This window comes from Salarias fasciatus, chromosome 7, assembly GCF_902148845.1.
Source record: "Salarias fasciatus chromosome 7, fSalaFa1.1, whole genome shotgun sequence".
Lineage (NCBI taxonomy): Eukaryota > Metazoa > Chordata > Actinopteri > Blenniiformes > Blenniidae > Salarias > Salarias fasciatus.
The window spans coordinates 904,891-920,517 of NC_043751.1; the positions used below are offsets into that span (position 1 = coordinate 904,891).

Sequence of the window (15,627 nt, forward strand, 5' to 3'; positions counted from 1 at the left end):
CCCCCCCCCCCCCCCCCCCCCCCCCCCCCCCCCCCCCCCCCCCCCCCCTTTCAACAAATGTCGGGACCGCTCGAAACACACGCTCCCAAGGGGCGCTCGTCTCGGGTTCGCCTAGGGCACCTCTGAAGCCCGGGCCGGCCCTGAATCAGACGGTAAACATTCCGCCACTTAGCGGAGAAGACACAGGCCATCATGTTTCTTGCTGCTGTTTTGTCACTTTTCTTTGTAAGAAGAGAGTCATGAAATGTTACAAACAGCGAGAAATAAAGTGAAAGAAAGGTAGGGAAGAGTCTGGGAGGCCCTGCAGCGGAATCAAGCCGGAGAGGAGACGACGGCTCCGGGTTGGTTACCACTCTGTAGCTGCAGTTATTAACACAAGTTTGTGCTTTAAATTGCTTTATTTGTGAAGAGTCCTTCAAGCCGTACAGTCAGTGATAGCATTAGCTTCAGTAATGGTTGTGGACGTTAGTTGTATTATGTTACAAAGTTGTATGTTGCTCTTCTCTTTCTCCTTTAGCGTCTGCGCGACTCTGGGCTGGAAAACCTTCCCATGTTGCGCTAAAGCAGGCTGATGGAAACGCCCAGGAGCGGGGTAGAGCCGAGTCGAGTGGAGGAGAGTAGGGGAGGTGGAAACACGCCACCAGCTTCTCTGGTGTAGTGGTCTCCACATTCACCTCACACATGAAAGGTGCCCTGTCTGAAACAGGGAGGAAACATGCAGAAGTCATTTGGTAATTGTGATGTTCCAGCTGATCTCATCTGAGTCGGGTTTTAAAGGAGGCCACCTCACAAGAGAGTCAAGACTTTTTGATCGACAACTTTTATTACAGTATTTAGATTCTGCTGAACTCTTGAGGTGATAGAAACACAGCTTTAGTTCCACCTGGCTGTGGTTGGCTTGAACACACCAGAACTTTAAATGTTGACTCATTTGATCAGTGTAAGACCACCTACTGGCAGTGGTGGGATTTGAACCCACGCCTCCTGAGAGACTGGAGCCTAAATCCAGCGCCTTGGACCGCTCGGCCACACTACCTGTCTGAGCGAGACCTCCATGCTCATCAACCAGGACGTGGCAGCCTCACAGCAAGAACCAACAGGGAGTTGTCTTTCCTGGAACGGGGACCAAGAAGTGTGTGCTCACATGGAACACGGAATAAATTCAAGGTGGTGAAGAAAGTAAAGATTACTATTTCTCTAATACACAGGTTTACGCAAAGTAAAAAAGTTTATGATATATGGGCTGTAACACACATGCAATTACACTGTGACATGCATGGAATTACACTGCATGTAGCGCTGTAGCACGCATGTGATTACACTGCATGTGATTACACTGCATGTGATTACACTGCATGTGATTACGCTGTAACACGCATGTAAATACGCTTTAGAAAATTAGAATCTATTTCTTCCCATTACATGCGTTTTAAAGCGATTATCGGCTCAGATATCGGGCATTCTGATGCCTATGCACTTCTGCCATGTCGTGATAATCTGATGGCTGATCAGATTATTTTGGCTCAGACACAGCCGCCTCTCTCTGCAGGGAGTCTCCTCTGCCTCCAGCGGGTGGAGACGTCCCCCTCGGCCCCCTGGACAGTCACAATCACAGGACTTTTACAACATTGCAAAATATGGCCAGCTGGTACATCAATAGTATCATGGAATATAAATGGATTTTAGGAGCCAAACTGAAAGGAGGAGGATTCCGACTAATTTGAAATACAAAAGTACAGATATGGTATTTATTCAGGAGTCACACATCATGGGGGCTGACATTTAAAACAGGCTGGTTGGGGAGATTCTCCACAGCTCCTGCTCAAGCAAACAGAGTGGGGTGATGATTGTCATCAATGGAAATCTCAGCTTTGTCGTGCTGGAACAATAATAATAATTAGTGTAGAGGTATTGATCAGAGGGATCAGTGTTCTGCAGCCATGGCCAGCTGCCGCTTCCAGCTTGATGAACATTGACGCTTAGCTCGCAGGTAGTGTGGCTGAGCAGTCGGAGGCACTGCATTAAGGCGCCAGTCTCTCAGGAGGTGTTGGTTCAAATCCCACCACTGCAAGTGAACAGACCTTCAAGCTGACTCAGAGGAGAACAGCTGAATCACTTCTGCGTGTTGCTGTGCTGTTTCAAAACAGGACACACCTGACTGTCTGCTCACCACGCTGATCTGAGGTTATCCATGGCATGAAGAAAGAAGAGCAATCAGCACTGAGACTGAAGCATCATGCTCATCCATCTTCACTCCCCAAAATTTCAAACCTCCCATTCATTGAGCTTGGCTTTCCCTGAACAGGGTCAGTGACTGACACTCTGCAAAAAAAGGTTTCATTCAACCGTTCATTGGCTTGAGCACTCGCACTATTCTGTTTCTCTCATTGCAGTTTTAAGTGACCCCCGAGCGACTGAGCCTCCTGGAGGGACGGTGGACTCCTCAGGGGGAGGAGTCTGAGGAGTCTGCAGCATCCTGATCCAGTCACAAGCAGAAGAACCAAAAGCACAGAGGAGTTCATGCTTCAGACTGCTCCCACTAAGCGGGTAGTGTAGTTCAATCATTCATTTCCCAAGCTGCTTGTCCTTTTCAGGGGGGAGCGTAACAGCAGGGTCCAACCTGTCACTGGACCAACACACAGACAGCCATCCACTCTCACATTCACACCTGGGGGGATTTCAGGTCTCCAGTTAATCTGACTGGCCTGTTTTTGGACCGTGAGAGGAAGCTGGAGTACCTGGAGGGAACCCACACACACACAGGGAGAACATGCAAACTCCACACAGAAAGGCCCCCAGGCCCCCAGGCCCCAGGCCCCGGGCCCCAGGCCACAGGCCCCCAGGCCCCCAGGCCCCCAGGCCCCCAGGCCCCCGGGCCCCGGGCCCCCAGGCCCCCAGGCCCCAGGCCCCCAGGCCCCCAGGCCACGGGCCCCGGGCCCCGGGCCCCAGGCCCCCGGGCCCCCAGGCCCCCAGGCCACGGGCCCCGGGCCCCAGGCCCCCGGCCGATATTTGAACCCAGGAGCTTCTGGCTGTGTGGCAAGAGTGCGAATCGCTGCGCCTCCATCCTGGTTGTAAAGTTGATGAAGAATAAATTATGAAGATAAATAAATGTCAGACTCTAAGGAACATTTCACTCTGGTCCAAGCAGCGGCTCATAAAATAACAGGTGTGTGTCCCAGCATGCAACCAAACAGCCGCTCCCATCACCACAGCTGTAGCTTGTGGTGCCCTCTAGTGGAGACAGGAGGAAGTACATGCTCTGCTGCTTCAGACGTTACAATTTAACCAAGCACAGTTTACACCTTCACATGTACCTTCCAAAACTACAAGAAAGGTAATAGTGAAGTGTCTTTTAACAAGCACATCAGCTGCCTGGATCACTTCCACAGGATGCAGAATAAAACACCACAAAACCTCTTTAGCAAGCCAATAATTAGCTCTGAACAGCCAACCGTCTTGCTGTAATGAAGATGAAACCCTTCACAGAGGCCATCGAAAAAGTCTAATGAAACACTGCATGCTGGAAAGTAAAGTCACACCGAGTTCAAGCACCGTTAATCATTAAAATTCTAAAAACTATCAGAGCTTTCTTCTTGGAAACCAGTGAAAAGACAATAACCCTGCTAAAGTTGATCAAACCGAGGTTTCTGAGTAAATATGAGCATAACTAAAGGTTTTGATGGTCTTCCTGATGCCACCCAGAGACAAACGGCAGCTTTTTAGTTCTGAATGAAAATAATACTGGAAAATTACTGGCTGCTACACTCAAAAAAAAAAAAAAAAAAAACCCAACTCATTGGATGAATACAATTAAAAAGTGGGCTGGATTTCCATCCAAAAAAATATATGTGGCCCCAACTCAAATCAAGCACATCTATACATTTCAATATATTTGCGATTGTCCTGCCTGTTTTGGTCCTTTAGATCCAACCATAACTGAACTATCCAGTGTCAACCAAACTAATCGAGTTAGTTGTACTCATTTATTGTCAAATAGGTAAAATAAGAAGGTCTCCTCAAAGCAGTTAAAATGGTTGGTTCTGGTTGAATTGTAATGAAGTAATTAATTGTTAATACAATACTGCCAAACTCCTATGCAGTACAGTTAGTCTGTGGACACCCAGTAGCAAAAGGAAACTTTAATGATATCATCTTTACAGTGGGAGCAGTAGCAGCACCACATTACAGTTTTTACCCATTGCTTGAACAATACGGGTCGGCAGTAGCTCAGTTGGTAACGCAGGTTGTCTTATAACCGGAAGGTTGGCAGTTCGATCCCCGCTCCCGCAGGCGTAAAACTGTCGTTGTGTCCTTGGGGAAGACATTTCACCCACGATGCCTAGTATGAAAGTTGTGAGAGTGAATGGTTGGAGGGGCCGATGGTGCAGACTGGCAGCCTTGCTTCCATCAGTCTGCCCCAGGACAGCTGTGGCTACAGCAGCAGCTCACCACCACCCAGTATGGTGTGAATGAATAGCGTCTTTGAGTGTCCTGAAAAGAGCTATATAAAACCAATGCATTATTAATATGGAAACATATTAAACAAAGTGTAACCACAACCTAAACAAAAGTGCTGCTTTGCACTTCAGCTGCAATTCTGCAACACACTCGCTCCTGCACACTACACACTATTTCATACGTTTGATTTCATTCAAAACTGAAATCTCAAGGTACCATTGGGAAAACACATCTATTCCAAATACAACACACATCTCCTAATTGAAAATACTGAGGCGTGTGCCTGAAAACAGTTACTTGAAAAACTGAACACTAATCAGCCAGATACAAAAAGGCCTCCGTTATGGAGAACCTTGCAAGCATGGAGGCAGGGAGAGCGAGAGGCAGAGGAAGAGGAAGACAGAGAGAGAGAGGAGGACGTGGTCGAAGAGGCCGAGCGAGGGACATTACTTCCAATGACACAAGAGCAGCGCTGGTGGACCAGGTCCTAGACATGGTCTGACTGTGAGGGAAGCTGGCAGAGAGTCCAGCCTGATCTGAGCCGTTTCACACTTTCATCCATCATCAGGACATTCCGACTGGACAACAGGTATGTCTTCAACTCTCTACGCAGACTGTAACTAGAGTATTTACAGTACTGTACCGTATCACCTTACCGTGTCACATGTGCTGCACTGCAGGGGGGCTAACGCTCTCTTTCAAACTAAAGTGGCTGCTTTGTGAAACATGCGGTGACAACGTGTGGAGGTGTTTCAGTACTGTGGATGGTAAATACAGTTCAGTACAGTATGGACAGTACTGTAAAAAAGAAGCAGACAGTAACTATTTGTGGTTGCATTTTTCTACAGAATGGCTAGAAGACCTCCTGGGGGGGTGCCAGTGTCTGTCCACCCAACAGCAGGACCTGTCCATAGTGAACCCAGTCAGAGCAAACAGTGCAATCCGTCTGCACCAGCTGCAGCAACACATCCCTGCAGACCGGCACGTATTCAACAACACAGACCGAAGAAGCGTTTCCGCTGCCGGACGCATCTGGGTAAAGCACAACACGACCATGAAGCGACTGTACAGGCTCCCGTCTGAGAGGAACAGTGTCAGGGTGAAGGAACTTCCACATGAATAAGTACAGCTGACTGCTGCTGTCCTTCACATTTACAGGACAGAATGGGTGAAATTGTGAAAATTGTGCCAAATTTTTGCTTTTTGTGTTTAGTAATCGAAAAAAAACTGTAAGCCCACACACAACTGTGCTTTTCTGTGTTGACAGTGTATTTTTTGTTTTATTTTTGCTTTAACTGAATTTACTGTACTGTAAAATGCTCTACTGCAATGTAATGATTTTGGATTGAGTATTTCATGTTTTGGTTGTTGTGAAAACGTGCCTTCTGTGGAACTGAATAAAAAGACTGCAGTGTTTTATATAAAGTAGACTAGTGTGTTGCTGCTGATCTGAAAGTGCTTCATAAGATGCAAGTGGGGATCATTTTGTCATCAGAGTGACATTTTGACAAAGGATTGTTAGATTTTGATAGCAGAGTTTCAGTCTGACACAGATGTGAATGGTTTATTTCCCAGTGTTGTGTCTCATTTGCTTGTTTGTAGAGTTTTGACACAATGAGCCAAGTTTTGCAAAACGTGTTCAAGCAACAGGCAAAAACTGTAAACACTCCTCGTTCCAGGTCTGACATGAAAAATAACCAAACTATTTAGATTAACTGAACAACAAGAACACAAGAAAACACAACTTCCAATAACTCTGTCAACATCAGGACATCGAAATAAACCACAAAAACAATGGTCAATCTTTTAAATATCCTCCCAAACTCCCATGATGCACTGTGGCATTACCATCATTATGGCCACAATTCTACAAAACCCCTGTTCAGACATATTCATTCTGGTACAGGGAATTCCAATGAATTACTGTCAGGTCACATCATGGAACATATTCAGATTAATATGATTTAATTAGGAAAACAAAATGTCAATGTGTCAACTCCAAAAGGGCTTGAATCAGTTGTTTGAGTGTGTGTGTGTGTGTGTGTGTGTGTGTGTGTGTGTGTGTGTGTGTGTGTGTGTGTGTGTGTGTGTGTGTGTGTGTGTGCGTGTGCGTGCGTGTGTGTGCGTGTGTCTGCAGGTGGAGAATGACTGACCCGCGCCTGACAGTAAGGAGCAGAACGATGCAGCCACACCTCCAGCTTACTGGAGCAGGAGCCGTTCCGAGGCCTCCGGGACAGCAGCTCATGTGGTTATACGGGCGGCCATGCTCATGATGTGCAGACAAAGTCAGGAAAAGGCAGAATTTCAGTTAAAAATACAGGTTTAAAGAAGACAAAATCCTTTCTGTTGGTGTTTTTCGACTCATCAGACTCAGCTTTTGAAAGCCAAAAGATAACAAGTCCTTCGCTGTTGGTTATAGACATCATTAAAAATTCTATCCGCACTAAACACAACATTTATGTGGCCAGTGGGACTGAGTGCTGTACTGTGCATGCTGGGATAAGAAATGTTCACCCTGATGGGTTAGCTTTATAGAAACATGACGTTAAACTGAATGGACTATGGCTCAGGTGTTTGATGAGACCATGGAGAACACGCCTTGTCTCGTCCTGCTGAAGACTCCTGGAGGTTCTGGGATCAGAAGGATACCAGAACATGATGGAGGGCAAAGATGGTTTGTTTTGACTCTGGCGAAGCACCACTACTCGATCTCCTCCAGACAGGAACTTCCCTCTTTGGATTTCATTTCATTAGGAAGCACTGATCTGGTTTCAGTTCTTACACTCCAGTGAAGGTATGAGAGGCGTCGATTCATCTGGCCGCTAAGCAGCTGCTGTCTGTTACAACTTCATCTTCATCTCACGAGCAGATGTTATGAACAGGGTTCAGTGAGGAGGCCGGGCCGACGCTGAGACGCAACACCAGGGTCTGGACCGGCTGCCAGTCAAACACCTTCCTTTATCAATGTCAGTACCTCATGCCCATATTTCTAAAACACAGCCAGCAGCTGTCCACCAGGACTGAACTCACTTCTAAACCAAATGAAAATCACGAACCAGAATTTCATCACTGAAAAGCTGCAAGAGCAAACGATGAAGCGCGTTAGAGAGAAAATCATACATTTCAAAGGGTATGTTGTCACTGTCAGTGAGATAAAATGACATTTTTACCCTGTATCTCACACACACTGCAGAAATATCAAAGCCTGAAGAGTTATGTTCCCTTTACTCGCTAACTGAATGATTTAAAGTTAATATGAATTAAATTACATTGGGGAAGCTGATATTTAAATGGCAGCTGAGTTCAAAGTTTAAACTCTGTTAAATATGAAAGTCTATTCACACAAATTTAAATATAGTGTGCATGTATCTCGATATGACTTTGATGCTTGTGAAGTGATCTGCTGACAGAGCCTGCAGACTTTGGAGTAGCATTGACTGGATATCTGCAGGAAAAATACCAAAGCAAAAGTTCTGCTTTTTAGAAGAACTGAAGAAAAATCCCAAATTCACTGTCCTGGATAAGACAAGTGGGAGGAACAGCTCACTGTATGAAAAGCTGGATAGCATGAATCATTGTCTTGTGATGATAAAATGAAGAGGCACATTGAGGATTTGTTAAAGCTGGATATTTTGAAACAAATTGACTTTTTTGTATTATTATTATTGTTGTTGTTGTTGTTGTTGTTGTTGTTGTTGTTGTTGTTGTTGTTGTTGTTGTTGTTATTATTATCATTAGTAGTAGCATTATTAGTATTATTAGTATTATTATTATATTAGTCCATTTGGGATTGAAAACCGGGGATTTTACCTCTTGTGAATTGAATGTCAGAGACAGATAGATTAATTGTTTTGACGGATCTGGATTTGTGTGTTTGGTTACAGAATGATATCATTAGAATTATCCATACATATAGATAAAAAATACTGCTGTCAATATTCCTGCTCTCTGAACAAACACTCGGGCGGAACGTTCCCGTGCGGACTGAAGTTCCAGTCGGACATGTTTTCCCGTTGAACAGGGACTTCCGGTCGGAAGGTGAAAATCCGCCGTTGTTTCGGGAATCTTCGGACTTCTCTTGGTGTTTTTCGGAGCGGATTTTTACGGTTTTCGCTCTCACGGTGACCCGGTGGTCGGGTTTTATCCGGGCAGCCCCGCGAGGGACCCGCTCGGTGTGTTTAGCGGGCTAGCTACCCGGCTGGACGGAGACCCGGGGGCTCGGAGGAGGACCGGGAGCACCGGAGGCTCGCAGGCGGACGTTGGACCGCCACATTTCAGCCGCGGCCGGGGGGAAGAAGACGCATTTTTTCATGTGATCGCGGCGGCCGGTCCGGACACTTTAATGGGAGGCGGTTCGCTTCGGCGGAGAGGACAAAGAAAGCGGAGGTCCTGGCTGCCCGTCGGGCTCACATGGAGTCTCTGGCCGGCTACGTGTACAAGGCGGCCAGCGAGGGCCGAGTCCTGACCCTGGCCGCCCTGCTGCTCAACCACTCCGAGGCGGAGACCCGCTACCTGCTCAGCTACGTGACCCAGCTGGCCGGCCAGAGGTCCACCCCGCTCATCATCGCGGCGCGGAACGGACACGACAAGGTGGTCCGGCTGCTCCTGGACCACTACCGGGTGGACACCGAGCAGACGGGCACGGTCCGGTTCGATGGGTACGTCCCTGTCCCGGGTCACTGGGTTCACCTTCTTGACAGCAGAGTGAGGCGTCAGGAAGCACGTGTTGTTACTCACACACACACACACACACACACACACACACACACACACACACACACACACACTCCTCAGATAGGGTCGATCAGACCCCTGCTGATGCTCACTGCCGTGACACCGGAGCTCGTGCCAGTATTTATAGACAGTTTTACACTGAACAGCATCAGAGATTCAGCCCGTCTTCTGCTGAACGACCTGACCAGTGCAGGAGCAGCATGTCAGGCTGGAGCTGCTTCATGGTGGATGGCGGCCTGTTGCCCCGCCTGTTGCCCCTAAAGGCAGCCTGTTGCCCCTAAAGGCAGCCTGTTGCCCCTAAAGGCAGCCTGTTGCCCCAGACACCTGCCTCCGGGGTAGATGTGTGTAGCTGAGGTCATTTTGGGGGCAACAAGAAGAGCAGTCTTATTTGAAAATGAAAATCCAAACCGTTTTCTTACTGTAGTTATGACTCTAAAACTGCCACATTAAGCATTGTTACTCTATCATGTTTTAGACTTTTATTCCTGCTCGGCGAACATTTTCAGACATATCAGATCATATTTTTGTCTGAAATCACATTTCTCTGAGAAGTTTTCACATTTGAATATATAGTCGTTTCTCGTCCTGCTCCTCGGTGAGTCTCAGAGCTTCAGTCTGTTTCAGCCAGTCGTAGAGGAAACATGGAGGCGCTGCAGGTGTTGTCCTGTCAGGAGCAGAGCCGTAGGAGGATTCCAGATTCAGATTCAGAAAACTTTATTGGTCCCATAGGGCAATTCGTTTGCAGCACATCTCGAGCCGTTTCACACGTATATACAACATGAGACAGTCCAGTTCAACCACAGGTGGATTTGTTTCTTGACTCTTGCGACCCGGCGCTGAGCCCTGCCCTGTGTTGCAGGTACGTCATCGACGGGGCCACGGCGCTGTGGTGCGCGGCCGGAGCCGGACACTTCGAGGTGGTGCGCCTCCTGGTGAGCCACCACGCCAATGTCAACCACACCACCATCACCAACTCCACCCCGCTGCGGGCCGCCTGCTTCGACGGGCGCCTGGACATCGTGCGCTACCTGGTGGAGCACCGGGCCGACATCAGCATCACCAACAAGTTCAACAACACCTGCCTGATGATCGCCGCCTACAAGGGCCACGCGGACGTGGTCCGGTTCCTGCTGGAGCAGGGCGCCTACCCCAACGCCAAGGCGCACTGCGGCGCCACCGCGCTGCACTTCGCGGCCGAGGCCGGCCACCTGGAGATCGTCAAGGAGCTGATGTGCCGCCAGGCGGCCATGGTGGTGAACGGACACGGCATGACGCCGCTCAAGGTGGCGGCCGAGAGCTGCAAGGCCGACGTGGTGGAGCTGCTGCTGGCGCACGCCGACTGCGACGCCCGCAGCCGCATCGAGGCCCTGGAGCTGCTGGGCGCCTCCTTCGCCAACGACCGGGAGAACTACGACATCCAGAAGACGTTCCAGTACCTGCACATGGCCATGGCGGAGCGCCACCGCGACCCGGACGCCGTCATCGCCAAGGAGCTGCCGCCCCCCGTGGAGGCGTACGGCGGGCGCGGCGAGTGCCGGACGCCGCGGGAGCTGGAGGCCATCCGGGCCGACCGGGACGCCCTGCACATGGAGGGCCTGATGATCCGCGAGCGCATCCTGGGCTCGGACAACATCGACGTGTCGCACCCCATCATCTACCGCGGCGCCGTGTACGCCGACAACATGGAGTTCGAGCAGTGCATCAAGCTGTGGCTGCACGCGCTGCGCCTGCGGCAGAAGGGCAACCGCAACACGCACAAGGACCTGCTGCGCTTCGCCCAGGTCTTCTCGCAGATGGTGCACCTGAAGGAGCCGGTGTCGGCGCGCGCCGTGGAGCAGGTGCTGGGCTGCAGCGTGCTGGAGATCCGGCGCAGCGTGGCGCGGGTGGACGCCGCCGGCGAGGCCGAGCTGCCGCAGGCGCTGGACAACTACGAGTCCAACATCTTCACCTTCCTCTACCTGGCCTGCATCTCCACCAAGACCGCCTGCGGCGACAAGGAGCGCGCCGCCATCAACAAGCACGTGTACGACCTGATCCAGCTGGACCCGCGCTCGCGCGACGGCTGCTCGCTGCTGCACCTGGCCATCAGCTCCGCCACGCCCGTCGACGACTTCCACACCAACGACGTGTGCAGCTTCCCCAACGCGCAGGTCACCAAGCTGCTGCTGGACTGCGGCGCCCGGGTCAACGCCGTGGACCACGAGGGCAACACGCCGCTGCACGTCATCGTGCAGTACAACCGGCCCATCAGCGACTTCCTCACGCTGCACGCCATCATCATCAGCCTGGTGGAGGCCGGCGCGCACACCGACATGACCAACAAGCAGAAGAAGACGCCGCTGGACAAGAGCACCACGGGCGTGTCGGAGATCCTGCTCAAGACGCAGATGAAGATGAGCCTGAAGTGCCTGGCGGCGCGCGCCGTGCGCCAGCACCAGATCACCTACCGCAACCAGATCCCCAAGACTCTGGAGGAGTTCGTGGAGTTCCACTGAGGCCCGCCGGCCTTTTAGTTTTCTAACCGGTCCCCGTGGTGCTGGCGGTGGCGTTTTTGAACTTTTCTATAAAACAGAAAAGCGGCGCTGTGCAGCAGGCGTGCTCGGCCCCGCCCACCCGCCTTATCCCCAGTCCAGCCGCCGCCGCCGCCGCTCTCATGCTCTCAGACAGCAGGTCAGTTCAAAGCTTCACTGTCGGTTTCATTTCTTTTTCTTTTAGTCTCACTGAGAGTCCTGGAGTCCTCAGAGGGGCCTGAGCCTCATGTTGAACACACCAGTCTGTCTTCAGGCTCATCAAACCTTTATTCTTTTACATTTAAAGGTTTTTCTCACTTGTTGCTCCACTTTTATCAGCAATAACTAAACCTGAAGCCGCCAGAGAAAAGTCTTTGTTTCTTGGACTCAATATTTTTGGGGAGATTCTCCAGTGTTTTGTATGAAAACTGTAAAAGAAGTGAAACCGGCATGAAGGCGGATTGAACCGGCCTGATGTGGCAGAAAGCTGTCCTGAGGAGGAAGAAGAGGGTGGGAGCTTTTAATGTGGAAACATTCCTCTGCAGGGTTTCAGATCTTTAGCTCGGGGCTCGTTTTGTTTTTTTAATTCTTTTCTTGATTCCTTCCTCTCGTCCGAACAAGCTCTTCGTGCCACTTTCAAAAAGTGCTTTTAACAGAGTTGGAATGGTTTTGCACGTCTCTGCTCCTCACATTGTGATCCTTTGTTTTATCTGTGATCCATTCAGCTCGCTGGCTTCCCCTCAGCAGGCCTCACACGGCCCGGGAGCAGCAGCGGCCTCCAGCTCAGCCTCCATGCGGCCTGTTTAATTCCCCTGGGCCGTATGTTTGACACCCCTCTGCGGGCCGACGCGCCGCTGCTCCCGGTGGCCAGCTGCGGCGTTACCCGGAGCTTCCAGGACGGCTGGACGGCTCGCTGTCTCTACCTTTCATGAGTTATTTTCGTCGGAACGCGTCCCGCTCCTTCTATTTATTTCAGACCAGAACCTCCAGAGTGAGAAGCTCTCTGAGGAAGGTCACTGCGGCCATAGACGACCTTCAGGGTGACCTTCATCAGGAGTTCAGTAGAAACACTACAGATATGCAAACTGTTTTTCTCTCTTCATTTGGGCCTCATGTTGTGATGGCGCTGTTTCCGAGGCGGTGACGGGGGTTCAGCTGAAGCCGTTCACCTTCACTCCAGTCTCCAGGCCGCCAGGTGCTCGGCTACTCCACCAGATTGTATTTTTGAATGTATTTATCTCTTGTGTTCTGATGATTGACCTTTGACCTGGCGTCTCAGACTGCTGCTCCCCCCTCCCCCTCCTCCTCCTCCTCCTTCTTCTTCTTGGGTTCTGTTTTCTGGAAGTTTGTTTTGAGTGTGACAGCTGGTTCTCCGTGTTCCGGGAACGGCGGCGACGCGTCCGAGGGTTTGTACCTTACCTGCAGAGTGAGCCCCGCCACAATAAAGGCCTCCTGCCTGCAAACCGCCAGCGGCGTCTTGTCGTCACTCCGAGCCGGGACCAGGTGTGTGCGTGTGTGTGTGAGAGAGAGAGAGAGAGAGAGAGAAGAACGGCCTGGAACACGAGCCAGTCGGAGAACAGCGCCGCTCTTTATTGTCAGCCGTCAGTAGAAGCAGGAAGGCCTCATCCTCTCGTTTACACGCTGATATTTACAGAAACATCCAGTCTGACTTCAGACGACAAAGTGCTTCAGTTATAAAGTTTGCAAAAAAAAACACACCAGGTCTTATTGAGCGGTATTTACAGTCCTCTTCAGCGGGAACCCTGTCCTCCTCATAACGCCTGGTGCCACCAGGGGGCGCCATATGTTCCTTTGAAGGTTCTGGAAGAAGGAGATTCACTGCTGTGCAGCTTCCCAAAGCGTGGCCTGAGGCCCAGTGGAGGACCCTGATAGTACTGACGGTGGGCCGAACTGTGATAATAGCTTCATAACTCAGTTTGATGGACTTCAGAAACAGTAAAAACCATGTGTAGATGTGCATTTTGATTTAAGAGTTATAAAAATAAGGTTTTTAATCTGAACAGCATTAAGCCAGATATTCCTGGAGTTGGTTTCCCTTAGAAATGTTTTTTTCTTTTTCTTAATTTAAATAAAAAATACAATCAAAGCAGGAAACAGCTGTGAGCTCTGAGCTGCAGATCTTCTGTCCGTCCCAACACTCTGAGAAACACTCTGAATAATCTGAATTCTAGATTTAAAAAAAGTGAAAAAAGGAGAGATGGACGTCACCTTCAGATTTCCAAGATGAATTGAACAAAAACAAAAATCTGACTCGGTCCTGAATTCAGAAAAATAACCTTTGAACGTCGAGACACATGAACAGGTGAGATCTAGAACTGAGGCGCTGATTCAGAAGAACAGAACCTCAGACGTTTTCCCTTCATCAGAACCCGTCCAGTTCCACTTCAGTCTCAGAGCTCAGAGCTCCGCCCCACTGAGGTCACATGATCAGGATATACGGGACACGGTGGAGGCATCATCATGCCGAGGGGCTCCCCGGACAGGCTCCTCCCACTACGACTGCTGCACTGGCTTCCCATTGGCCGCCGGGCCGTCCGCTGCCTCTCTCCGCCGCCGGTTGAAGAAGCCGAACTGAGAGAAGAGAGTGAAGACGTGGACGGAGGCGTGAGGCCCCGGAGTGATCAGCCTCACCACAGCTTCCTCACAGGAACACTGGCCTCTAGTGGCCACCGGCGGCACGTACCGTCACTTCAGTTAACGTCTAACTCTGACCAGAGACCGAGCTCCAGTCCCTCGTGTGTGTGTGTGTGTGTGTGTGTGTGTGTGTGTGTGTGTGTGTGTGTGTACCTTCCACAGAGGCAGGACCAGGAGGCCCAGTAGGACCAGGCCTCCCACTGAGCTCCCTGCTATGATCCCCATGGGAACAGGGTGGTCCTCCTCCTTGGTCAGGACCAGGACGATCTGCAGTCACAGGAGACCAGATACTGCAGAGCGGATCCAGTATGATCACACGACACTGATCTGCTGCCAGCGGATCCAGTCTCCGTGCTGAAACTGAAAGTGAACGTCTCTCTGGATCTCAGCAGGTCAAGTGGACCAGAAGCAGGTTTTCCAGCTCCAGGCTCGATCCTGGGGGTCCTGCAGGTCTAACCCAGAGGTCACTCAGCTGCAGCACCACGGTGGGATCTGGACCCTCCTCCTGGATCCTCCCTCTAGACCCTGTGGACCCTCCCCCTCCCCCTCTCTGGACCGTCCCCCCCTCCACACTCCAGAGGTCCTCTCTGTCCGGTGCAGGACCTCCCAGACCCTGCTGAGCTGCCTGTGTTCCTCCACCCCCCTCCTCTGTGCTGGTCCTACTCTGCTCCACCTGGTGCGGTGCTAAAGCTCTGGTTCCCGCCCCCTCCGGTGTGGGTCGGAGCCTCACCTCCCACACGGGCCGCTCCTCCTGCAGGAAGGCGGGGCTGGACGGCTCCAGCTGGATGGAGGCGGCGGTCAGGAGCTCCAGAGACCTGAAGCTGACCTGGGGGGAGGCGGAGAGACGTGGGTCTTCGGGTTAGACGGCGGGACGGGTCCCGTGGGGGTCCGGACTCACGGCCATCAGAGCGCGCAGCAGCAGTCTTCCTCGCACCGCCAGCACCACCTCGGCTCCCGGGGGGAGGCTCATGCTGCACTGCAGGGCCACGGCGCCGCTGTTGCTGTGGTTCTGCACACAGAGAGGAGACGCTGAGTCCCGGGACGGCGGCGGGGACGGCGGCGGGACGGCGGCGCTCGCCCGGTCTCACCAGCTGAGGCAGGAGGGACAGGTCCTCCGGAGAGACGGTGCCCGGCGGGTCCCAGGCAGGCAGGACGCAGTGGGCCGCCCCCTCCTGACCGGAGACGCCCGGCCTGCCCTGGAAGACCACCCTGTGTTAGCATCAGCGCCTGCCAGTGGCCATGTGAGCAATACCACAGATGCATGCTGGGA

The 15,627-nt window shown here is 51.4% G+C and overlaps 2 protein-coding genes and 1 non-coding gene across 3 annotated transcripts in view; 1 reads left to right on the forward strand and 2 right to left on the reverse strand.

Annotated features, from left to right (window-relative positions):
* Positions 1-954: 954 nt before the first annotated feature.
* trnal-uag (transfer RNA leucine (anticodon UAG)) lies at positions 955-1,036 on the reverse strand. Its single transcript has one exon. It is a non-coding gene; the product is annotated as a tRNA-Leu (tRNA).
* Positions 1,037-8,484: 7,448 nt separating this feature from the next.
* Positions 8,485-13,171, forward strand: LOC115391780 (protein fem-1 homolog B-like). Its single transcript, XM_030096129.1, has 2 exons — positions 8,485-9,116; positions 10,052-13,171. Exons 1-2 carry the CDS (start codon positions 8,869-8,871, stop codon positions 11,685-11,687), a joined length of 1,884 nt encoding a protein of 627 aa, XP_029951989.1. The 5' UTR covers positions 8,485-8,868; the 3' UTR covers positions 11,688-13,171.
* A 303-nt stretch (positions 13,172-13,474) lies between these two features.
* LOC115391779 (integrin alpha-11-like) overlaps positions 13,475-15,627 on the reverse strand; it is a 28,323-nt gene continuing 26,170 nt past the window's right edge. Inside the window, exons 27-31 of the mRNA XM_030096128.1 lie at positions 15,446-15,553; positions 15,256-15,366; positions 15,088-15,183; positions 14,511-14,624; positions 13,475-14,294 (exon numbers count right to left, since the gene is read on the reverse strand). Of these exons, the coding sequence (XP_029951988.1) occupies positions 14,217-14,294; positions 14,511-14,624; positions 15,088-15,183; positions 15,256-15,366; positions 15,446-15,553 (507 nt within the window). The 3' untranslated portion in view covers positions 13,475-14,216. The remainder of the gene's footprint in view (positions 14,295-14,510; positions 14,625-15,087; positions 15,184-15,255; positions 15,367-15,445; positions 15,554-15,627) is intronic.

Coding starts and splice junctions, on each gene's coding strand:
- LOC115391780 (XM_030096129.1), top strand. CDS start 8,869: ATGGAGTCTCTGGCCGGCTACGTGTACAAGGCGGCCAGCGAGGGCCGA. Junction 9,117..10,051: donor GGCACGGTCCGGTTCGATGG/GTACGTCCCTGT, acceptor CCTGTGTTGCAG/GTACGTCATCGACGGGGCCA.